Genomic DNA, 25,815 nt, shown 5'->3' with positions numbered 1-25,815 from the left:
AAAGTACAGTCCTTCACCTTCAGATCTAGAGTATCTGTCTAAGCATCCCTCACCTGAGAGCTTGGTGATTCAAGCTGCGACTACAAATAAGCAATCAGCTTATCCCTCCATGCCCCCTGACAGGGACGATAAAAAGATTGATGCTTGGGCGAGGAAAGTGTTCACTTCGGGCAGTATGGCCCTTAAATCTACTAATGTTACTTGTACAGTAGCTAGTTTTACATACACCCTTCCTGTGGGACTGCTTGAATGCAGTGGCTGATCATATCCCGGAGCGTGAGGAACGGGATGGTTTCCTGGCGATAGTAAGAGATGGAAAGGAGGCTATGGAGGAGTGCCTCAAGTCAGGACTGGACACTGCTGATGGTGAGAGCAGGTCCATGGCGGCTAGAATGGTTTTACGCAGATTTGCTTGGCTGAGAAAATCTAGTTTACATCTGATTTACAGTCCAGGTTACTCAATATGCCCTTTGACGGCTTGAGGCTATTCGGCAGCAAAGCGGACAAGTGCCTGGAGAAGCTGCAGACCTCGAAAGCGGCAGTAAAATCACTCAGCGCCGCTATAAAACAACCTCAACAACACTCTTACGCAGGCTCATCTTCATGGAAGAGTCGCCCTTTTCGCTTCTATTCCTCCTTTGGAAACAGGAGGGGGCAGGCCAGTCAGAGAGGCCAACAGAGAAAACCCTTTCGTGGTAGAAAAGGGAGAGGTGCTAGGTTAGCCACAGCAGCGGCTATTGCCTCCTCGGCCACTGCTGCAGCCGCTGCAAAGCCACTTTGAGGTCAAACCTGGGCACTAGAGATAGTGACACATGGTTACTGCCTCCCTTTTCATCAAAGACCTCAAGATCATCCACCGGGAGCCAATTCTGTAAAAATTCTACTCTCGCTCCTTGTGCAGGAGATTTTAACCCTGCTAGAGAAAGGTGCAATAGAACATGTACCTGTAGCGGAGAGGAACAAGGGTTGGTACTCCCCTTATTTTCTCATCCCCAAAAAAAGACGGTGGGTTGAGACCCATCTTGGACTTAAGAAACTTGAACAAGTTCCTCAGGAAGGACAAGTTCAAGACTGTGACCCTTTCTCAAATCCTTCAGGTTCTTCAGCTTTAGGACTGGCTGGTTTCATTGGACCTTCAGGATGCTTACTTTCATGTGCCAATCCATCTCAAGCTCAGAAAGTACCTGAGGTTTGCAATTGGTGGATCTCGCCATCAGTTTCGAGTTCTGCCATTTGGGCTGACCTCCGCCCAAGGGTTTTCACCAAGCTGATGTCTGTAGTGGCAGTGAGTTTCAGGAGAGGAGGGATTCATGTCTACCCTTACCTGGACGATTGGCTGATCAGGGCGAGTTCACCCGAACGAGCCCTGGAACATTTGACCATGACCTGCCACTTCTTACACAGACTGGGCTTCTACCGCATTTACAAGAAGTCACAAATGATTCCAAACCAAAGATTCCCAATTCATCTGAGCAGTTCTGGATACTACCTCAGGGAAAGCCTCGCCTCCCGAGGGGAGAGCTCACCTCATTCTGCAGATGGTAACGAAGTTTGAAAATGCCCCACATCTTCCAGCTTTCGACTTTCTAAGGTTCTTAGGCCTCATGGCATCCTGCATTTTCCTGGTGCCAGAGGGTCGACTGAGGAAGAGATCCCTTCAATGTGCCCTTGGGACTCGATGGTCCCAGTTTTTGGGGTACATGTCAGATCTTCTGCAAGTCTCGCCAAAGTAGCTCAAGATCTTCTATGGTGGGCTTGCAAGGAGAATATCCTCAAGGGGTAACAGTTTTGGCAACCATGGCCGGAGATGACGGTAGTGACGGACTCCTCACTCACGGGGTGGGGAGCCCACACCAACGATTTGACTATCAGAGGTTGTTGGTCTCCATCGGAGTCCAAACTACACATCAACCTTTTGGAGCTGAGGGCAATCAGACTAGCGCTGAAGGCTTTCCTGTCTTCTGTACAGGGAAGAATGTCCTGATAATGACGGGCAACACAGTGGCCATGTATTAACTCAACAAAAGAGGAGGCGTAGGATCACTCCCACTGTGCAGAGAAGCAATGCAGCTTTGGTTCTGGGCAATGCAAGAAGGAATCTCTCTATCAGCAATTCTTCTAGCCGGAGAGAAAAACACGGCTGCAGATGCTCTGAGCAGGCAGAGCAGTCCAACGAATGGGAACTAGCCCAGGAAGTCTCAAGAGATCTTCGCCCTTTGGGGAACCCCTCAAGTGGATCTGTTTGCGACAGGCACCAACCGAAAGTGCGAACTGTACTGCTCAAGGGAATTTCCCCCGAGAGGAACTCTACGGGACGCATTCGTGGTGGATGGGATATTTCCACTCCTATACGCGTTCCCTCCAATCCCAGCGATTCCTCAAGTAATCAGGAGGTTGAGAAAGATCAGGAAAACCATGATCCTAATTGCCCCGGATTGGGCCAGGAGAACGTGGTACCCAGACCTTCTGGACATGTCCATCTGCCCTCCAATACGTCTTCCACAAGATCTCCTTAGGAGATACGATCTCCTCTCGCAAAGGGAAGGTCATGTTCTCCACAGAGGTCAAAGCTTTCAGCCTTCATGCTTGGCTTCTGAGAGGCTGAGATATAAGGATTGGGACCTTCCGGACGACGTTATGGAAATGTTGCTTTTGGCTAGAAGGCCAGCAACAAAATTCTTGTACCAGTGTCGTTGGAAGAAATTCAGTAACTGGTGCAGGGATAAGAATGTGGATCCTTTTCAATGTAGCACTCCGATGGTGCTTTCCTTTCTTTTACATTTGGCCAACTCGGGGCTCCAAGTTGGTACTATTAAAGAATATTTAGCAGCGCTATCTATCTTCAAGCGTTCCTCAGAAGAAGTTTCATATTTTAAGATGCCTTTTAGTTGTCCAATTTCTTAAAGGGTTAACAAATGTGTTCCCTCCTACACCTTTTCAGGTTCCCATTTAGGACTTAAATTTAGTTTTAAAATTTCTTATGAGCACCTTTTGAGCCTTTACATTCTTGCCCTTCAAGGCTCCTTACTTTTACAACTGTTTTACTAGTGGCTTTAACTTCAGCCCGCAGGGTGAGTGAGTTGCATGTGCTCTCTTGTAAGCCTCCTCACACTATTTTCCACAAAGATATTTTGACGGTCAAACCTTTTTTCTTACCTAAAATAGTTTCATATTTCCATCTGTCACAAGATTACTTTACCTTCCTTTTACCCTCCTGCACACGCTAGTAAAGAGGAGGAAAGGTTCCAGAGGCTGAACCCTAAAAGGGCTCTCAGCTTCTATATCTCTAGACTGGAAAGATTTAGACAAACTGATCAGTTATTTGTCGGTTACACTGGACACAAATTGGGCCTTGGTGTGTCCAAACAAACCTTATCCAGAGGGATAATCCTAGCAATATCTGAATGTTACAGGTTGGCTGGGAAAGAGCCTCCAGATGGATTAAGGGCTCATTCAACCAGGGGCACAGCAGCTTCCACAGCTCTTCAGAGGGGTGTTCCTGTGCAGGACATTTGTGCAGCGGCCACCTGGTCATCCATGCACACCTTTGTAAAACATTGTTTAGACTCCACTTCTTACCACGGAGGCCTTTTTGCAAAAAGCCGTCCTTCATTCAGTACATAATTAAAATCTCTGGTACTCCCTCCTCCAAATTACTACTGCTGTGGGAGTCTATCTAAGATGAGGAATACGTGGGAGGACACAATCCATTCGAAGAACAAGTTACTTACCAACTGTAACATTCTTTCGACTGGATTTTCCTCCCACGTATTCCTCATCGACCCTCCCAACCTACCCCTCCGTACAGTTTTTACCATTTTTGCACTTCTACTTCCTCAAGAGCCTGACATCCTTCGATGCCTGATACAACTGATGCGACCATTAACACCGAAAAAACAGAACTGGGACCAACGGGCGCGCATAAAGCCTTTATACGACAGATGATGTCGACACTCTACGGCGGCCCTCGAGGGACTAAAGCTACGCAGCCTCGAGCACAGCGCCCTGTGTTGAAAAAAAAAATTGAAGAAGCAAGCTGCAAGCTGGCAGATTATCCAAGATGAGGAATACGTGGGCGGAACATCAGTCGAAAGAACGTTACAGTTGGTAAGTAACGTGTTCTTCTATGGGATTTTTGGTTACTTGTATTTGCCTAAAGAATGGTGGCAAATTTCTTTTTTTCATTCGTGTTCGCCACCCCCTGGCTCCGCGCCTCACCCCTTAAGAATTAGCTGCAATGTTTGATGTCAACAAACAGCGGGGCACTCGTTTCCTTCCTGTCTCTTCGCAGAGAAAGTATGGTATTGGGCCATGGAGAACCACATTTTCCTGTTGGCGTCCCATCTGGAGGGCAAGAACATCATTTTAGAGGACAAGCTCATCAGGCTAGAATATGCTCCACATGAGTGGGAGCTGAAAATCTCACTTGTGAAGATGACATTCCAGAAGTGGGTCCCTCCAGCAGTGGACCTTTTTCCCACACAGTACAATGCTTTGTGTGCATGCTTCGAGGGATGGCCTGGGTTTTCATACCTTGGGAGATGCCCTACAGCTGGATGGGTCATCCAAACCACTTTGTGTTCCTTCCACTTACCTTGATGCACAAGACATTACTCAAGTTCATGTTATCTTAAAAAATGACAATGATTCTAGTATCCCCTTTCTGGCCAAGCCAGATTTGGTTCCCATCTCTCCTGGAAGTAGCAGGGACATCAAAGTTGGATCTACCCATTTCCAAGGATCTATTGACTCAACTGAGGGGGAAAATGCTTCACCCCTCTCCTCGATTGCTCAACTTGAAAGAACTAACCTTTTCCTGTCTTCAATTATCAGAACAGAATCTGAAGATCATGACCGCTTCCAGGAAAGTGTCAACACGAAAGCAATATCACAGTGAATGGTTGCGTTTCTGCTATTGGGTTCTAGAATGCAGTCTCAACCCTCAAAGCGTCAATTGAGAACGTTGTCTTTCATGTCCAATTTAATATCCACAGAAGGTCAGTACTTGCAATAATTGTCTGCTATTGGAGCTTATCTGAATAGATATCAAAAATCATTTTCTCTCTCAATTGAAGCTATTCGAAGGCCGCCTTAATTTCCATCCACCCTTTCGAGAACCACCACCTCAGTGGAATCTAAATATAGTCCTTTCGGCTCTAACCTAACGCACAATTCTTTTGTGCCAATGGCATCCTGCAACTTGGAGATTTTGACATGGAAGTCTTTTTAATAGCCATTACATCAGCCTTAAGGATTAGAGAGCTCCAAGTTCTTCCGTCAAAGGAACCTTATTTAATTTTTTACAGAGATAAGATATTCATACAGTACCCTTTTTTTTTTTTTTTTTTTTTTTTTTAACCAATGATGGCTTCTGATTTCGATGGAAATCGGATCTTCCTTCATGTTTTTCATCCCAGACCGCATGCTTATGCAGCAGAGGAAATCTTGCATAACCTGGACGTATCAAGACTCATGTTATTTAGAGAGAAATAAACCATTTAGAAAATCAGAACTTTCTTTCTTGTGGTGTTCTTTCCCCTGGAAGGCTGCCGAAGCTTCTATTGGCAGGTCCGTTGTAGTTGTATCGCAAAGGCTTATGATGGGAAGGGGCTTGCAGTTCCACTTAGACTTCCGGCTCATTCCACAGGAGCGAAGGCAGCATCAGCCTTTATTAGGCACATTCCCAAAGCAGAAATGTGTACAGCTGCTACCTGGGTTACTCCACTCACATTTTGCAAGCACTATGCAATGGGTGCATCCTCCAGAAAAGATGCCAAATTCGGCTAAGAAGTGCTCTGCAACTTGTTTGCTTGAATTCTGTATTTTAGTGTTATGCGAATGACAGCCAGCTCTCCTTCAGGCTCCCTACTTCTTCTTTCATTCCAGATTGTTTGACTGCAATTCAGGAATGGTGTGCCACCGATGTTCTGTCTTAAAGCCAGTAAGACCAAGATCCTCCTCATCAGAACACCAGCTCTTTCCTGTCCCCTCTCTCTCGGGCTCTTACCTCTGAGGCTATGGACCTTGGGGTCATCTTCGACTCCACCCTCTCCTCACATCTCCGACATCTCTAAGAAGTCAAACTATCAGCTGCACCTCCTCAGAGGTATTCTTCCTTTCCTCACTTACCCCAGGAGCTCACTGTCTCCAGAGCTCTGCTCTTCTCTAGGCTGGACTACTGCAAAAGCCTCTTTGTAAATCATCCTGCCTCTACTCTCCAACCTCTTCAACTTATCCAGAACAGGACTGCAAGACTTGTCCTTAAGCCCAGGGATCGTATCTCTCCAGCCCTGAAATCTCTTCATTGGTGGTGGCAAGGGATGAAGTTCAAGATCCTCTGCATTATCCACAAGGCTTTAAGGGTCTGGGACAGCACCATCTCCAACTCTCTCTTCCCAAACATCTGACTTCTCGAACACTCCGCTCATCCATCTCCAACTCTCCGAGGGTCAGTCGTTTTTTCCAAGCAGTTTGGTACCTAAGGAATTAAGTTTTCTGTGCTCTGATTGAAGAACAAATGTGCCATCTGAAGCTACATCCCTTATTACTCAACATGCAAAGTACTGGCATCATCTGGGGATAACTGCGTGGGTAGGAGGGTGTCGTTTAACAGCTATAACTTGTACTTGGACCATATGTGCGCGGGACAACAGGACGTTGGGTTCATGGACATCCACAGTTCTTTGGGCCATGCAACGTCCTTCAGCCATTGCTCTGTAGTGGGAGCGCGCTGCTTAGTCCATAGTCTTAATGTACATCTGTCAGCAAGAAGAAACCCAATAGGTAGCAGCTTTTTCAGAGACTCATCAGGGTCCTCATATAACCTAAACAAACATACAACCGATGTGGGCCGCAACTGACCACCTACTGTCTTCTCCAGTATATTGCAGACCTCTACCCAGAAGCCAGACAGCATCGGACAGGACCAAATTATGTGTATGTACGTTACCCCCCCGCACCCTACATCTGGGTCAAATGCCTCACAATCTTGCTGGAATAAGTGCATTCTTGAGGGGGTATAGTGTAACTTGTTTAAGTTGGATTACCCTGAATCGAGAGTTTAACTGCACTTCCTTCGAATGCTAGTTTTATCTCTTAGTGTGTTCTGAAAGGCCTACTAAATAAAAGCCCGGAGTGGAGAAAAGGGCGGTGGCAAAGTCTGTTTTGAGTCTGTGGAGCTGTGGACCCCTGTGCTCCTCCTGTGTGCACCTGTGTAGTGCTGCAGCCTTGAACTACCAACCAAGGAGAGAATGAGCTACAGCAACGTTCTACGATCTACGGACAGTTATTGGGCTCTCTCCCGTTAATAACACTACCTGAACTTTCAGATGAATTTGTTTGGATTCCAGCGTGACACGTGACCATTCGCGTGATTCGAACCTACGGATAAAAAGCTTCCGCGCCGCCCTTGTGGCGATAAGCCCAGAATGGAGAAAAGGGCAGTGGCAAAGTCTGTTTGGAGCTGTGTGGAGTGAGGGACTCCCTGCGGGTTAGGGCCTGCTGGGAGCAAGAATGAGCCCCTCCTCGCCAAAAGAACTGCTAGACGCGCCCTCTACTCCAAGATTCAGGGTCGGAGCCGACTCCGAGGTGGTCGCGCACTCAGACATGGCTATGGACTTTGAAGGCAAACAACCTAATTCTAAAGAGGGCGAGTGTGACGCTCGCCTGACTCCCACGGAAGCGCTGATCTGGGTTGCTGTGGCCTCTTCTAGGGAGATGCGCAGAACTCGGAAGGCCGACTGGACAGGACCCCCGATTCTTGCTTGTACAATCCGCAGGAGAATCCTTCTGCAGATGGAGAAAGGGGGTTAGCTATCTACGGAGTGACGCTTTGGCTTCCCACCTCCCAGTTCACTCTCCGTTGGCCACCTTCTAAAATTCCCCCCGCTAAGTCTCACCTTAGGTTTTGAAAGGATGAACTCTCCATCCTGCTTCTGGTGCAGGGGTGCGTGTATATCCAGTTACTTCACTGGTTAGCTGGAAACGTGAGGTTCAAGTTCACCTGACTTTCCAGGCAAGCGCCGTGAGTATGTAGTTCGTAAAAGTTCAAGAAAATGATCTCCCTTTCATCTGTCTTCGAAATCTGAAGTTCGTTCCTTATTACAGAAACTGCGGGAGTTTTAGGAGTGAAGAATGGAATCGCCGGAAATAACTCGGGTGGATAAGAGGTAAGATGATTCCTTGAAAATGTCTTTTAAATACATCCAGTAATGCTTTGTCTTTTTTCCCCTTAGGGGCCGGGGTACGGTAACTGCCCAAGAAGCAGCGCCGACCCGAGATGCTGACAGGACCCGCCTAGTACAGACAGGTAAGTATTAAAGATGGAACCCAGGTTTCTTCATAACGATCCTGCTGCTCACCTTTTGTCTTTCTTCTTCCCCTAGGGACAGGTATGCGGTGGACCATGCAGAGGGTCGCGATGAAGAATGAAGATGTTTCGTGGACAGGTGAGGGAGCGTGGCGCTGCAACGAGCGACGCGAAGCGTTTAAAATAAACTCTTCTTCTTCAGGTAGCCGGCGTGACGACTCCGGACACAGGTAAGCAACTGGCAATGTTCTTGTTCTCACCTTCTCTCTTCTCTCCTTCTAGGTGTTCCAGGATCTAATCGGGCGTGGCTGGAGCCGGGATGCAGGAGCTGACACGATGAGCGTCCAGCTGCTAGGAGCAGAACAACGCGAAGCGTGCGCTGCTGTCTGGACGTGGCTTAAATAGCCTTCAAAGTTGTTCCAGGTATGTATCCTTCCCCAACCAGGTATGAATCCTTCCCTGACCACGTCCGAGTGGCAAAATAGTCCCACAGATAAAGTAGTCCCATTCAGGCCTCAAGGAGGCCTGGATGTTGCAGCATGGTCTGCATCAGGTAAGTTTACACAAAATCACTCTTTACATAAGTTCACTTGTTATGAGCCTGGCGCCTATGGCGCCAGGACTGATGCCCAATATGAGCCTGGCGCCAAAGGCGCCAGGACTGAGTCCACAGGGCCCCTACCAGGGGCCACTGGACCTCCCCCCGAGAACATGTCTGCTTCCGGGGACGCTGGATCCGATATGGCTCCTTGGGGGTAGGCATCATGACAGCGAGGGAGGTGCCAGAGAGAAGTCTCCCGAGAAGGCAGACGACAGAGCCGCCGGGAAAACCTGAATGCCTCAGAAGCAGCAACCAGTGAGAACATGGAGGAAGATAGGACCTCTCTATTACCTTTCCACTTACCTCCCTCGCATCCTCCCTTCTCAGATTCCATATCTGTGTCAGCTGACATATCTTCGCTACCGGCGTTAACGCAAGGATCAATTCTGCGGATCCAAGACACATCGGTGGTAAAATCTAAGAGGGCGTCACTTTTGAAGGCCCCGATGAGGGACCCGCAGCAGTCCAAAATAAAATGGCCTGCTGCGAAGAGAGGGGAGAGCTTGTGTCCCGCGAGGTCGATTGAAGCTATGTTGGGTCAGCTGGAAAAAGGAGGGAGGAGACCGGGGAACGCAGGGCCTTTACTCAGAAGCGCATTGAAGAGTTACACCGGAGTGGGAACAGCTGAGATGCGGAATGGGGAAAAGGCCACGCAGGTTGGAAATGTTCCCTGTGATGCCCATACACAGGTCAAACACGCGGAACACAAAGGCAAGGATCTGATAAACCCTTGTACGGGATTAGATGCCAGTAATGTTGCATCTACATTTCCACATACTGATGTGACCAATGACTTGACAATTGAAGCACAAACAAATAATCCATCCGAGGAAACAGCGGAGGTAGTAGATGAGGTGACTAGTGAGCCAGGCAGAGGCGGGGGGGCTTGTTGGAGAGAACGTCTCCTGTCTGGCCAAGGTTCCCATCCTTGGTTGTAAGTGTTCCTTGGGATCCGTAAAATTGACCTCTCCCTAAAAAAGGCCTTTGTCCTCTTAGTCTATATATTTGCTGTTGCTGTCCTGTTTGATAGGGAATGTCACCAGAGGAGTCACTGCTTGTATCGGAGAAGGTTACCCATCTTCGGCGTCCCCTTCTATTATTTGTTGGTTGCTGCTGTCTCGGCTGATTCTTTTGTTGTAAATACTCAGCAGTTAAATATGGGTAAATAGTTTCAACTCTAAACTCTTGTATATCTTTGCTTAATTTCTTTGTTTTTTTAGTTAAAGTTGCAGTCTTAAATTCCTCAAAGATTTTTTCTATTTCCCGAATTTTCTCGTTGGCATTAATATTAAGCTGGTTCGTAGTGAATTTGAGTTCTTCTGCTTCCACTTCGCTCTGTGCCGTAATTGCTAATCTTTGTGCAGTAGAGATCGTTAAAACCATAAGGTCTCTACTGCACGAGAAAATTCGGGAAATAGAAAAACTCTTTGAGGAATTTAAGACTGCAACTTTAACTAAAAAAACAAAGAAAGCTGGAAAAACGCCAATAGGAACTACAAATCCTGGATGATGCAAAAAAAGCACTCCCTATACTAGGCAGATTCGGAACTGTTAAAAACATTATGTGGAAAAAAATCAAGAGATTTCTGGTCTTTAATAAACAGCACCATGACGTCCTGTAACACCGCATTACAAAACAGCGTGGGAGAAGCGACCTGGATGTCCCATTTTGCCAACTTATATGCTCCACTGCCCGTGACGGAGAGTGCTAGTCTGCAAAAAAGAAAAGGGGGAAGGAGTCCACATGGAATATTACAACGAAGGAAGAAGACATCCTAATGAAAATCAAAAAACTTAACAACTCCATGGCCCCGGGCCCTGATGGGATCAGAAACAGTGACTTGAAGCAACATCAGGAGATATGGGCCCCCCTGACTAGCAACATCTTTAAGAACTGCAACCAGGAACATAATATACCAGCATCGTAGAGACAAGCTATAGTGGTCCCAATTTTTAAACATGGAAATCGAGAGGATCCTTGCAATTATTGCCCCAAATCCTTATTGGATGTTATTGGGAAAATATACGGCGGGCTCGCCTTGGAAGCATTTCAAGCCTGGTTCAAAGCAGAAAACAGGGGTGATCCACTCCAGACAGGATTCGTAAAAAACGCAGGAACATCGACTAACATACTTATGTTGATAACAATCAAAGCCAAGGCTAGGCAGACCGGACAACCCGTATATATGGCATTCGTTGACCTGGTGCAGGCGTTTGACCAGGTCAACAGGGATATATTATGGGAAAAGCTGGAAGCCATGAGTTGCCCGGGTTCTATCATGGGCCCAATTCAAACCTTGTATCGGGATACATTTTATCAAAGTAAGGCTTGGGCAAGATGGACTGTTGTCGAAGGAGATAACTACCTTCAGAGGTGTGAAGCAAGGATGCCCTCTGGCTCCTGCATTGTATAACGCGTACATCGCTGACTACGCAGAGCACGAGAAGGAAATAAGATGCTTCCCTCCAACTATTGGTGGCGAAAAAATATTGCGCTTGTTATATGCAGACAATATCATCCTGCTTGATAACACTCCAATGGGCCTGCAAAGACCACTCACGAACTTGATTGCATATCTGAAGCGAAACAATCTAAAGCCGAATCCCGAAAAAACCAAGATAATGGCCTGGGAAGGTAACAAAAAGAAGAGCCAAAACAAATTGAACTCGTTCGCGGAAGGGCTAAAATTAGAAAAAGTAAAGGACTTCAAATACGTTGGAGTCATGATGAGCACCAGCGGTGCTGAAACTGCAATGCAAAATCTGCTGTGGACAAAGGTAAAAACTTTAACCATACAAGCACGGATGATTGACAAAAGTACGGGAAATTTTCATTATTGGCAGTAATTAACTTCTATAAAACAAAGGTGGTGCTTTCGATCCACTATGGAGCAGATGCTATGTTCCTAGTACCAGAAACGCTTTGGACTAAACTTGAGAGCTATTTCTGGAAGAAAGATCTCAATTTTGCACAATCAACATCGATGCCACTTTTAAGGAGAGAACTAAAAGCGATCCAGGAGAGAAATATGCTAATGCTATATCGAAAAGTCCAACTGGGGAATAAACTAAAAGCATTAGAGTTGGTGAACAAAGAAATAACTGACAAGATCCATACTGGAAGATCTAGATGTCTCGGAAGACACACTTGAAACAAATCCAGATAAAATATCCCAAAAACTTTTTGAAGCAGACTGGATCAGGACGGAGGATACAGCAAGATCATATAATTTGACGAAAGATTTTCCAACAGTCCCAAAAAAACTATATGATACGAGAAGCTATCTGAAAAAGTTCCTGGATAAAAGTCTGGCTAGAACATTTCTGAGATTTCGGCTAAATCAACTACAAACTAATGAAATTCAATTCATAAGGAAACGGTCACCACACAACAAATGCAGATATTGCAAATCGGTTGAGATAGTAGAAACTAGTCGACATCTTCTACTTGAATGTGATGGGACAAGGTCATCAAGATCTGTACCTAGGAAAAATAATGCAATCCTTCACTACTCTAACGGAGAGGCTTAAGTAAAGACATTAACAGGACAGGCTGTTGTAATATTGGAAATGGTCAAAAATTGCTGACCTGGAACATTGGGCTTTATTTTATTTTTATCTTTGAAAAAATGGTATGCACAATTGATATACATACCATCTTAACTGAATTGAATTATTGGGTGTTGGATTCATTGGGGCCATAGACACTCACTGCTAAGACAAAGCCTTGTCTGCTCACCCTCGTTACCTGATTTCGGTTTTGGCTAAACTCTCAGAAATATCTGTTGACCATACCTAGGGTGCCCTCCACAGGGTTGATTTTAGAAATCCATCTGAACAGTAAACAATTTAATGAGGCATGAGAAGCTGTAGAATGTGCTCGCGCAATCCTGAAGGAATGGTGGCTTGTTTATCCAGGCATTTCTATACTTTATATACCGGGTGAAACGCCAGAATGTTTATTCTGTGACTGCCACGCCTGAACCAAGATTGGTGTAGTTAATAGATGCCATACAGGTTACTAAGAGTATGTTTTGTGTCCTGTCCTGCTAGACTTTATTTTTGGTAACTGCAAGACACGATGGCGCCTTACTTTGAGAGTATGCGATAAGATTTCAGAAGTACATGGCCATCTTCATTGAGAACATATAGCCTGAGCTGTTTATGCAGGCTGAACTCATTGTATGAAAGACTGAGGTTGATCTAATACAAACATGCTAGGTAGGGAGAGAAACAGCCAATGTCTGAAATTCTTTTTACAGTGACAGTCTAGCACGCTTCTGTTATGTTATTATTATTTGACTGTTACTCTAAGGATATAGCATGCCTTGTCTTGATTAGCTATTAATGCCACCATTAAGCCACCTCACAGGACTAAAGGGCTTTGATGCAATCATTCAGATAGCAAACCAACAGACTGAACACCAGTGAGCCTAAAGATAGATCTTCACTGAGGGGCCCATCAGCCAAAGGGGAGATTCACAAAATGGACTTGCATTTAAGAGAAATAGTTATTTGTGCATCTTGTACAGCTTGAAACACTTTTAAAACATTTGCGAAGGGTAGAAAGGTGATATCCCCACGGCTCCCCCCACATGTTTTGAACTCCATGAAAAATTGGCAACTTTTTCTGTTTTTGTTTTCCCCCCTTCTTATGATTACTAGGTTTTTATACTGCGACAAATCAGCCAGATCACCACTGCAGTAGTCACAGAGCACCTAGGTGTTTCTTGAATGATTAATGCTTAAGGACGCTGAGCACTGTCTTTAAAGCCTTCCACAGAGTCTGGGTGGAATTGGGAGTCTTGGCATGTTGGAGTCATGCCCAATAAATCAAGAGAAAAGCCCTTCTACTTGCACCCTGAAGCCACAAATGACTAGGTTCTAAACATAGGCAAGCTGGAGGGAAATTTGTGAACTTCCATGAGGGTAATATTTGGACCATGGCTCATCTGGGAGTAAATATGGGCAGACTTGAACTTTATGGCGATGGTTGGTGGTTTATGAGACCGGATTCTCAGTCTGAGAGCTGGAATCTTTTGGTAGTTAATCTTCCAAAACAATGCTTGTTTAGTCTTTTCAGCCTGTGCTTCATTTACCTTGTCCTGTTTCTTCCAGCTTTTCTCGCTTTAGAACCTGACAGGGCACCCTTAAGGTACCCTGTGGTCTCCCTCCTCAAACAGGCTACGATTTGTGTAATTGCTGCCAGTACCAGCCTTAATCATAAGCGTCTGTACCACATATAAAGCTGTGGCTGCTCAGACACCTCTCTGAAATTCTGGTCGTTTTGGGAGGCCAATGCAATTCCAGAAGCTGCAACGTTGGAAAACTGGAAACAAAGGTAACCAAACAGGACACTGCCCTTTTCCTGCTTCACACAGGCACTGTGGACTAACTTCCCAATCCCCATCTACATGGCACTGTCACCCATGCAGATTATTAAGATATTTAGGACCAATTCTATCCATGTAGTTTCTCTAACCTTGGTATAACTTCAATAATTGGTACAGTTGTGATTTCTTTTTTTTTTTTTCTTTGGTTTGCCCAGTCTTAGGCATCATGCATTTGTCTGGTGCCGGAGCCTCGCCTGAGAATGAGATCCCTCCAATGGGCTCTCAGGACACAGTGGTCCCAATTCTCAGGCAGGATGTCAGACCTTCAGGTTCTGAGCAGATTCGCACAGGACCTTCTGCGGTGGGCCTGCGAGGAGAGCATTCTGAAGGGAGAACCCTTTTGGCAACCAAGGCAGAAGTTGACGGTAGTTACGGTTGCCTCACTCATGTGTGGGGAGCACATGCCAATTATCTGACAATAGTCTGACAATCAGCAGTCGTTGGTCTCCATCGGAGTCTAAACTACATATTAATCTTTTGGAGCCGACAGCAATCGCACTAGTGCTGAAGGCCTTGCTGCCTTCTGTACTGAGAAAGAATGTCCTAATAATGACGGACAACAAAGTGGCCATGTACTAACGCAACAATAGTGGAGGTGTTTGGTCACTACCAATGTGCAGAGAGGCAATCCAGCTCTGGTTCTTGTCAATTCAAGAAGGAACCTCCCTATCAGCAGTTCACCTAGCCGTAGAGAACACGGCGGCAGAAGACTCTCTAGAGCAGTTTCCCACGAGTGGGAACTAGCTCAGGAAGTCCTTCAAGAGATCTTCACCCTTTGGGGAAAACCTCAACCGTATCTGTTCGCGACCAGTGTTAACCGGAAGTGACAACTGTCTGCTCCAGAGAATTTCCCTTGAGAGGAGCTCTAGGAGACGTGCTCGTAGTGGACTGGAAGTTTCCACTCCTGTATGCATTTTGCCAGTCACCGTCATTCTGTGATCAGGAGATTGGAAGTTTGGGAAATCCACGATCCTAATTGCTCCGGATTGGGCCAGGAGAACGTGGTACCTGGGAGGGAGCGGGACTCACTAATGTGTTTACACCTTCTCACTTGCAAGTCCCTGTATGGAATTTAAATCTTGTACTAACATTTTTAACATGTATTCCGTTTGTGCCACTACATTCATGTCCATTAAGACTATTAACATTAAAGACCATTTTACAAGTAGCAAGTGAGTTACAAGCACTTTCTTGTAAATCTCCATTCACTATTTTCTATAAGGACAAAGTTGTTCTTAAAGTGAAACCTTCTTTACTTCCATTTGTCTCAGAAAATAGTTTAACCAACTTTTTACCTGCCTCCTCATCCTGGAAAGGAGGAGGAGAGATTACATAGACTGGGCCCGAGGAGGCTCTCAATTTGTATATCTCAGGAATGTCCAAAATTCGTCAAGATGATCAGTTATTTATTGGCTATAAAGGTAATAAGTTAGGTTTGGCTGTAAACAAATAAACCCTATGGATTATTCTGGATTATTGGGGGAATGTTGGAGACTAGCTGGTAAAGGTCCTCAGAGGGCCCATTGTACTAGGAGCATAGCAACATCCTCCTCTCTACAGAGAGGGGTGCTAATTGAGGACATCAGTGCGGCAACCACTTGGTCTACCATCCACACGTTTGTGAAACATTGTCTGGCCTCAACTTCCACTCGGGAAGGAGGATTTCATTCTGTCCATAGTAACCTTTAAGGAAAAGCCTAAATTCTTACTCCCACTGCCAAAACTAATACTGCTTTGATCAAAGATGAGGAATACATGGGAGGCCACAATCCATTAGAAGAACAGGTTACTTATCCGGGGTACCTTTCTTTCGATTGGATGATCCTCCCACGTATTCCTCATCGCACCTCTCGACCTACCCCAATGTAGAATTTGTTTTTTACACTTTCTGCTCTTTTAGCGTATACTATGGTCTAATCTGTTGCCAGTCATTTCTCTAAAGAGGGGGAATAACCAAACTGAAGCCAACGGGCGCTGTACGTACTATACATACTGGTAATGACGTCGGATGGTGGCCCTCGAGGGACATGGAGACAACTGACCAGTGCGCAGCACCCTCTTGTCGAAGGAAAATATTTTTCTGAAGCTGGAAAGAAAATATCGAAGATGAGGAATATGTGGGCGAAACATCCCATCGAAAGAACGGTACCAGGGGTATGTAACTTGTTCTTCTGACTTACCATTGGGTGGAACTGTTACGTGACAAGAAGCCGTTAAGGTCTTTGGTATTATAGGGGCTTCCTCGGGGGGAGAAAGGAATACCACGTCTCATCTAATGGAGTCACCACCTCCCCATGGTAGATGTCTCCTCCCATGTGATCCTCCCTCATATAGCTGTCTCCCAGATCAGGTAACTGCGCAACCCCTGGCCCCATGGGAGGAGGTCATCAGAGGGGAATCGGTGATTATTCTACTGGATTCATCACACACACCTTAGTTCGGTGCACGCCGCTCCCCTGCAAAGTGCTGCTCCTACGTTCTGATGCTAATGTAGGATAGTTCACTCTTCTTTCATTTGATTTCCTGGGATGCATTCCTTTCTTCATTCCGACTTTGTGGTAGAGTATCCACCAAAAACCAAACTTCCTCTGGCTCTGCAAAGAAAGACCTGCTCGGTCGGTCCTATGTTAACACTTGGAGGGTTGCTGGAAACATATGGAAGAAGTTACTTAACTTTTACAAGGGCACGCTTGATGGTCCTATTCTGCACTTCCTTTTCGCTGCTTCGAATGAATGATTGATGCATTTTTGTTTCAGATTTTTATTTCAGACCCAAACAATTGCCACCCTTGCCCAATTGATCTTCATGATATGATATGATATGATGATATTTTATTTGTATCGCGCTCGTACACAAGTGTTTCAGAGCGTGACTAGGCAAGGGAGGGCAACAAGAGAGAACACAGCACAACATAAAAACGATCTTACTAGGCCCAGTGACATTGAGAACGCGCAAGTGCATGGCAAAGGGAAAAGGGAAAAAGTGCATGGAAGGGGAGAGTGGAAAGTGCAGAAGCCGAGGAGCGCAGATAAATAAAATAAATAGAAAATTGAGGAAAACTGTGGTAGTGCAGCCAGCAAGTGGCAAGTGCTGTGTTTAAGGCAGCAGACTGGGTAAGTCTGAATAAGTGCAGAAAAAGAAGAAAAATGGGGGGGGGGTGTATGGGTACAGATACACTCCCCAGTGCAGGAAGGTGGCAGGGTGAGCAGGTACCTGGTCCCAGGGGACAGAGGGTGGCCAGGTGCACAGTGCCAAGAGAGCAGACCAGCAGGGGAGAAGGGGAGCGAAGGCAGAAGCAAAGAGGAAGGTTTTTAGGTGCTTCCGGAACCGGTAATGGTTCTCCTCGTTTTAGAGTGGCAGGGAGGCTGCTCCAGAGGGAGGCCCCAGCCGAAGATGGAGATCTACCCCCAGCTCGTTTCTTTGAAAAACGACTGACCCTGAGGGAGTTAGAGATAGAGGAGCGAAGAGCTGGAGAGGGGAGGTATTTGCGGAGGGATAGCTAAAGGTATTTTGGACCCAGGCCCCAGAAAGCCTTGTGGACAATGCAGAGGGTTTTGAATTTAATCCTTGCAACCACTAGGAGCCAATGGAGCGATTCCAAAGCTGGAGAGATGCAATCCCAGGGCTTGAGGCCAAGGACAAGTCTTGCAGTCCTGTTCTGGATAAGTTGTAGAGGGCGGAGAGTAGAGGCTGGTAGATTTAGAAAGAGGCTGTTACAATAGTCCAAGCTAGAGAGAACCAGAGCTTGGGATACCATGAGCTTCTGGCGAAGGAGAGGAAAGGCAGAATACCTCTAAGGAGGTGCAGTCGGAAGTTTGACTTTTTAGAGACATCCGAGAAGGAAAGTGTGGAGTCAAAGATGACGCCAAAGTTCTTGGCCCTCCTCCTACCCCTACCTGCGAGGCTAAGGGAGGCCGGCCAGAGAGTGAGGGAAAAGGATGGAGATGGTGTGCCGATGAGGATCTCCGTCTTGCTGGCATTCAGACAAAGATCAGTGGCGGTACACCAATTTTGAATGGCACTTAGGCAGTCGGAGATGAGAGAGGGAGAGGAGGTGGCCGAGGGCAGCCGGAAAATGAGTTGTCATCAGCGTAGCACTGGAAATTTGAGCAGAAAATGGCAAGCAGTGAGCGAGAGTTGCCAAGTATTGGTTGAAAAGCCAGGGTGAGAGGTTAGACCTCTGGGGAACCCCACAGGTGGAGAGGAAGATATAGGAAAGACCCCAGTTGGACCTGGGAGGGTCGATCAGAGAGGAAAGAGGTCAGCCAGGCCAGAGTCTGAACAGTGATCTCCAGATTATCACGGAGACGGTTGAGCAGGATGGTGTGGTTGACCGTGTCGAAGGCAGGAGAGAGATCAAGAAGGTTGAGAGAGGGAATGTTAGAATCAAGGTTGGAGAGCAGATCTTCACGGATATTGAGGAGAGCAGTTTCCGTGCTTCTGGCCACTCTGAAGCCAGACTGGTGGTCATTGAGACAACCAACAGAATCTGAATGAAGGTTAAGCTGAGAGATGGCCAGCTTTTTCAGGAGTTTTGCCCAGAAAGGGGGTAATGGAATTTGGGCGATAGTTTGCCGGACAGGAAGGATCAGCTGTGGGTTTCTTGAGAAGAGGATGCACAAGGGAGTGCTTCAGAGGGGAGGGGAAGGATCCTGAGGCAAACGAGTGGTTGCAAAAATCAGCAAGGTCAGGAGCGAAGGTGTCCATGTGGTCCTTGATGGTTTTGGAGGAACAGGGATGAACCTGTTTTGACGAGGCTTTCATAGATCGGACTTGTCTAGCGACCTCATCAGGGGAGAAAATAGGAAAGGAAGAGAAGGCTGGTGGGGGGGTGCTTAAAGGGGGCGGGGGGGCTCCAAGCACAGACTGAGAGGGAATAGGAGGGGGGAGGGGAGGCGAGGGTGGACAGGATGTCCTGGGTTTTAGAGATAAAGTGCGAGGCAAGGGCATTGCAGGGAGCCTGGGAGGCAAGAGGAGGGGAGGAGACTGCTGCAGGGTTGGCAAGGTCCTTGCAGATTTTAAAGAGTTCGGCCGAGTTTTTCGATGCCGCAGAGACACGGGCTTGAATGTGGGCTCTTCTTAGTGCGGACAGAGTCGGTATTGCCCTTTGGAGCAGGCGACAGGCCAGTTTGTCAGAGGATGAGCAAGAAGACCCCCATTTCCTCTCAGCCGCCCTACACTTACGTTTAAGTGTAGCTAGGTCGGAATCATACCAGGAATTGCACTTGACTTTGGACTTCAAGCGGATCCTCATGACGGGGGTAAGAGCATCAAGAGTATCAGAGATGGAAGAGTAGAGAAGGGACAGGGTTGTGTCGGGGTGTGAGTCAGCCAGGGGAGGAGGGGGAGAGAAGGTGGCAGCAAAAGCCTCAGCTGACGCACGTTTCATAGGTCGGATGTCCGAGAAGGTAAGTGGAAGTGTTGGGGTGTGGTTGGCTTGGGGAGAAGAGAGTGAGAGATGGGAGGTGAACGGGCAGTGGTTACTCCAGGAGAGAGGAGTGGTCAGAGGAATAGAGAGGGGGAGGCCAGGGGAGATCAAGACATCAAGTGTGTGTCCTACAGAGTGCGTCGGGCCAGAGGGGAGGATAGAGAAGTAGAGGGTAACGCAGAGGTTGCGAAAGAGCAGCGACGAGGGACAGAGAATCGAGGTGAATGTTGAGGTCACCAAGGAGGAGTTGTTGAGTGGTTGAGGCCAGGAGGGAGGAGGAGAGGTCAGCCCACTCAGAGAAAAAAGAGGTGATTTGCCCGGGGGGCCGGTAGAGTTGCAACAGTAAGAGAGTGGCTAGGAGAGAGTGAGAGCCTGCAGATAAGCCATTCAAAAGAGGAGTAAATCTGAATGGGAATGATGGTGGCAGGAATCCCCTCAGGAAAGATCAGGGCTACGCCCCCTCCAGGTCGAGTGGATCTGGGTGCGGAGAGGATCTTGTAGCCCTCAGGGAGTAGAGTGTCAAAGCTTGTGACAGAGTTAGCCGTGAACCATGTCTCCGTAAAACCGAGGACATCAAGGTCTAGTTCTTCAAGGAGGTGGCAGATGTCAGAGGCTTTTTTGACAGCAGAGCGAGAGTTGAGTGTGGCAAGATGAAGAAGGTTGCCGGCCTTAAAGACCTTCCGGGGAGGGGTACAAATCAGAGGTACGCCCTGCAGAGTTGTGGAGGTAGCCTGAAGAGTGACAGAGGAGGAGGAAAAAGTGGGTACGGTAGCCAGGGAGTGAGGGGACAGCTGGAGATGAGAGGAAGTTGATGAGGCGAGGGAAACGCCTATCGAAGAGGAGGAGATTGGCCTGAGGACCTTGGACCATGACAGTGCCATTTAGGAAGACATTAAGGATGACTCTGGAGGAGTCGGAAGAAGCCATGAGGACATCCCAGCGAGTGCCACCATTAATGGAAGAGGAGGAGACAGGACAAAGCACAGAGATCATATGGGGGGGGTCCATAGATCCGGCGAAGGAACAACAAAGAGCATGTCGGTGAGGGTCTGTCGAAGAGGCGCTGGTATAGGTATCAGTGATGGGGAGTCGAGGGTTGGAGGCCAAGATATCCTTTTTAAATTTCTTTTTTCCAGACTTAGTGAGAAGGGAAGGGATAGTTGATAGAGAAGCAGTTGGAATAGATGGGAGAAACAGAAAGCGCCATGAGTGGAAATGAGAAGAGGCAGAGGGAGGAGTAAGCAAGTAAAGCAGTATTGAACAGTCACTGGGCTAGCAGGTTACAATCAATGGCCAAAAGTTAAATGCAGAAATACACTGAAGTTGAACTTTCAAGTAAATGTAAAAATACACCCACGTTTGACACAAAAGTGAAATGGGAGACCAGTAGCTAAGGAATTTAGAGGGGTAGTCAGATGGTAGAGGTGAGTATAGATAAGCTTCACATGAGAGCATGACAGGAAGAGTTGAGTACCCTCTGAGAAGGGAGTACAGGTAAATCAAGGAGGGAACTAACCCAAACAGGCAGTCCAATAGTCCAGGGAAGCAGCCTCAGTGACAATGAGGGTTTGGCTGTTGCAGAATCTCATGATGCAGCCTGTGAAGCAGACAGAGAAGCTGACGGGGTCCTTAGAAAGTAGACCTTTGAAACGGGCCGGCTGAAGCCTGCCGGTCCCCCGATTGGCTTGAAAACAAAGCCAACAGCCAATCACTGCAGACGATGGAGGGAAGCACTTTAGATACACAGCCAGCCTCATGCAAACAAGGAGGCTAGGCAGCCATGATAGAAAACCTCAAACACACTGTGGGGCAGCAGGAAACATCCATTTCATTGAAATGAGTCAGTGCAATTTAAAGCAGCAGAAGGTTAGAACACACTGCCAATTTGCACAGTGTAATTTCTAAAATTAAAATGGGTTTGCCAAGTGAAATAAAGACGCTTTTTTCCCGATTTTCTGTTTTTTCTTTTTAAAATATTTTGTTTCGTTTCTGGTGCTGCAGAGACAATGGCAAATCACCTACCTGGTGCAGAAAGTGTCCGTGGGCCCAACAGATCAGGAAACTTAGGAAGGGTGGGAGCTTCAGAAAGACCTCGAGCTCCGTAGGATGTAGAAGGCAGAAAAGCCTTCTACATGCTAGTCTTCCCATTGACTTACAGAATGCAATCCTGTTCTCTAATATTCAAGCATCTGCAAATTATAGCTCTCCATGGGGCGCTGAGCCGGGCCGCTTGGTTCACTGAGCTCTTTCACTAGGGAAGAAGAGACAGTCCCACTGGCCAACCAATTACCAAAAACAAATATTCCATTAAGAGTCACACTTCACCCTATGGTGAACTATCACCCCAAAATGTATTGAGCGTTGCGGGGGCAGACTATTTGACGTGTATCTGCTATGAGGCGAATCAGTTTCCTCCCACACTGTGAACATGTTGAAAAATTCAGCCAACTGGAAGCAGGTGTGCAATGCGGTATATGATGCAGGTGGACTTCCATAAGACTTTGACCCAAAGATGCTTTTGTCTGGAGTATGGGGTGACTCTGGCTTCATAAGGTGATATTCATATCGACAATTCCCGTGGTGGCGAAGGGGGACATCGCTACAAGATGTGTGGTTGCCAGGGTAAAAAGGTCAAAAGGTTGCCCCCCAAAAAAAATGTTAAAATATGAAGTTGCTTAGAGTAGTTGAAAGGTTCCGGTAAGGGTAGCTGGGATTCCTTCTCAGACACCTTGCTGGCTTCTGTGGTAAATGAGGATCATAATATATTTATAAAGAGGCATGTCGTAGAATGGGACAGTTGACATGGTTGAGGTATGTGTTTATTTTTGATGACTTGGCATGGAACATCTTTGCTTGCATTTCAAATGGCTTGGGCCGGTGGGCGCGAAACCGGGTTCAATTTGCTATGAAAGTTGTCTGTTATATTTATGAACATTAATTGTTAATAAGATGTATTGAGGTAGAGTTGGACGGGAACCAGCATGCATGGTAAAAATGGATGACCTAAATGAAGCCTTCTAAGAGCATTTCCAGACAGTGTTGTTGCCGTCAGATCAGAATCTACCTGGATAAGACTAGTATTAAAGGGTGTCTGAGTTCCCAATCCAAAATGTGGAAAGTTTGAGTTTGGCTGCCCTCAGTGATTTGTTGCCCGCCAAAATGTTTGGATGCATTCCAAAGATTGGAGGCAGTTTCTCCCTTGCCTTAAAGTTCCCATTATGAGAACCGGTCTGCACAATGGTTAAAAAAAAAAAATATATCACTTTCTCTGTCTACCTGTTGAACAATTAAGTACATTTTCAAAATAAACTTCTCAATAACAAGGGATTTGAAAGACATTGTTTGGGAAGCCTCCTACCCATTCACCCTTACAGAATCACCATGGGGTGAAGGGTGAAATCCTGAATATTTGTATCCCCTCATCCTTGAAACCTAACCACATGCTGTTCTATTCTTTAATGTGAAATGTACTATCTAGTTTGCTAAGATTGTATCATGTAACTGGTCTTGCAACAGCTCCTTGGTGCCTGAAGGTTTGGGCGCTTTACAAAGGTAAGAAATAAATAAAATAAATGAAGGACTGGCTTGCTTATAGTGCCATATTGATCGTATGCTTCCAGGTCCATGTCTAGCACAAAAGAAAGACCATAGTCTTAGGTCCCATCCCTCTAATCTGTGCTCAACAGTTTCAAATGTATTTTACAGCCTCTTCACAAGCTGCTCACATTATTTCCGCAACTGGTGACAGTCTGTCAGTTCCCGCTCCAGCAGTTCATGTGGAAGAGTCCCTTAATCGAGATCCTGCAAAGCACAAACCGAAGTATGAAGATCCCAAAAGGGAAACTCCAGGTACTTATTTTGTTTGTTGATTTGAAAATGTACTTGTTTAGCTCGAAAGCTGTAACAATAAAATCTGCTGTTTGGAGTAATATTGATGGAGATCATTTGCACTCCAGTTAGATAATGACTTTAACACCTATATTTGTAATCTGAGCTGCTTAATGATTTGGTTGTGTGGAAGGAAAATTTCAGTGGCCTGATTAGCTGCTGCCAAAAGTATTTTTTGGTAAAAGGGTTTCCCCAATTTCCTGTAAAAAAAAAAAAAAAAAAAAAAAAAAAAATTTTGATCATAAAGGTCTGTGTCCTAAATAGTAACAAAAACAATGCAAACTAGTGTCAATGAAGATGTAATTTCATTTTGGCCAATGTGCAGTTTAGGTTTTGGAGCAGGCAATATGAACACCCTACTTGTACATACATTTGAATTGTAATCTCAAATGCACTAAAATAGCCTAGCTACTCTGTGATCTGCTTGAACCTACAGGTACCAGTCCATATGGGACTGGAAACAGGGACCGAAATCGTAAAATGTGGTATCTAATGCTAGTTGGAAAGAATGAGTGGTCTTATGCATGTAACTAGGATGGGAAATTCGTTTTCATGGTTTACTGTAATAAAAGGACTTTCATTCCCATCAAAATTAATAACTCAAACTTTGGATTTTATTATTACATTTAAAAGCTTAATTGCTTTAAATATTACATGTGGATATTGCCCAACACTACAGTGCTCAATTTTATCTCCCTCATAGGCAAAGGTGTGTACCCTTTCCAAATGTTTTGGACTATGACTCCAATCAGAACCTAGCCATCATTACTAGTGATAAGGTATCGTAATGGGAGCTGCGGTGTAAAATACCTTGCGAGCTGCATCTTTCTGAGTAGGGGGTCAAACCGGTCATATGGATATTGCTTTTCCCCCACAGACCCATCAGATATCCCTTTCAGCATCCGCTGCTCAGAAAATGTTTCGATGGGGGGTAGTGCACCACGACTCGGCCATCGATCCCTCTTGACCCGGCGCGGCATTAGTCGACTACGTACATGTCAGTCTTCGTACATATCCTGGGTCACTACACCCCCGTACCTCGGTTGCTTTTCCCCCCCGCATGCTCATCAGGCTGCTCACGGGACACCTCTAACGAGCATGTTCAATCGACACACATTCATCTTTTGTTTGACATGATTTCGGCACGATGTCCAAGTGTCGGGTTTTAAGTGCTGCAAGGACTGCAGTTCAAAGATGTCCATCATGGACCCAGACAGCGTCTCTGTGTGGTGCCTCAGTGTTGGTCACATCATTAAGGACTGTGGTTCTTGTATGAAAATGAACCCGAAATTGCTGCAAAACTCTTGGTAGGCTGGCCCCCATCTAAATCCGTGGCCGGCTCGGCAGACTGGTCTTCGGAGCCCAAGACTGAGGGGCACACGTCCGAAAAGGATAGACCTCCTTACAAATAAAAAAGGAACTGCATTATCGACGCAGGCATGGGTCAGATTTGTCAGACGAGCACAGTAAGTCTTCGGTGGGGCCTACATCCAGGGCCAAGTTCGGAGGCTTTCAAAGAGCAGTTGCTCAATCTGTTTCAGAAGGTGGCTACGGCATGGTCGACAACTTAAAGCAGTAGGCTCCAGTGGCTCCAGGTAACCCCGGCCCCAGGCATACCGTGTCTAAGCTCTCCGGCTCAGTGCAACCGCGGCACCAAAGCAGATGATGGCGTGGGACTGTCGGTATCAGCGCTGATATCCAACTGTTCTTCCCGCAATCAAGAACAAAGTTATCAGACACTATGGCAATACTCTTTGGCAACAATGTATCAGGTTCCCGTTTTGCCTTCAGTGGGAGCTGCTGAACCCCACAGACCCTCACCAGCTGTTCTGTGCCCCACCTTTGATTTACAGTGGAGATCAGATCAGATAGATGAGGAATGGGACAAAACAACAAATGACACAGGAACTCTTTTTGCTACTTATTTGCACCCTGCATAGGAATTAAAAGGTGTTAAAAACACATTTTACACTTTAAATTCTTATTACATCTATTCAGGAATTCCGTACACCTGTGACACCTCGGCTACTAGCTTGTAGGAATAGAATATCTTAATGCTTTTGCTTTTTTAATTATTCAAAACTTCAAAGAAAGTCTTTCTTCAAATATAAACTTTTTTTATTCCAGGTAAGTTTTTCTCAAAATTGCTGAAAATTCAAAATGTACTTCTTTTTGCATTGAAAAGGTTTTCTCAGT

General features: G+C 46.2%; 1 protein-coding gene across 1 annotated transcript in view; it reads left to right on the top strand.

Annotated features, from left to right (window-relative positions):
* Positions 1-25,815, top strand: part of IMMT (inner membrane mitochondrial protein) — a 946,894-nt gene that overhangs the window by 231,883 nt on the left and 689,196 nt on the right. Inside the window, exon 5 of the mRNA XM_069632176.1 lies at positions 23,437-23,580. Coding sequence (XP_069488277.1) covers positions 23,437-23,580 — 144 coding nt within the window. The remainder of the gene's footprint in view (positions 1-23,436; positions 23,581-25,815) is intronic.

The sequence above is a fragment of the Ambystoma mexicanum genome, chromosome 6q (genome assembly GCF_040938575.1).
Source record: "Ambystoma mexicanum isolate Mex_15411 chromosome 6q, UKY_AmexF1_1, whole genome shotgun sequence".
Classification (NCBI taxonomy): domain Eukaryota; kingdom Metazoa; phylum Chordata; class Amphibia; order Caudata; family Ambystomatidae; genus Ambystoma; species Ambystoma mexicanum.
The sequence above is the reverse complement of the archived record's forward strand: the minus strand, read 5'-3'. Positions and strand labels throughout refer to the sequence as shown.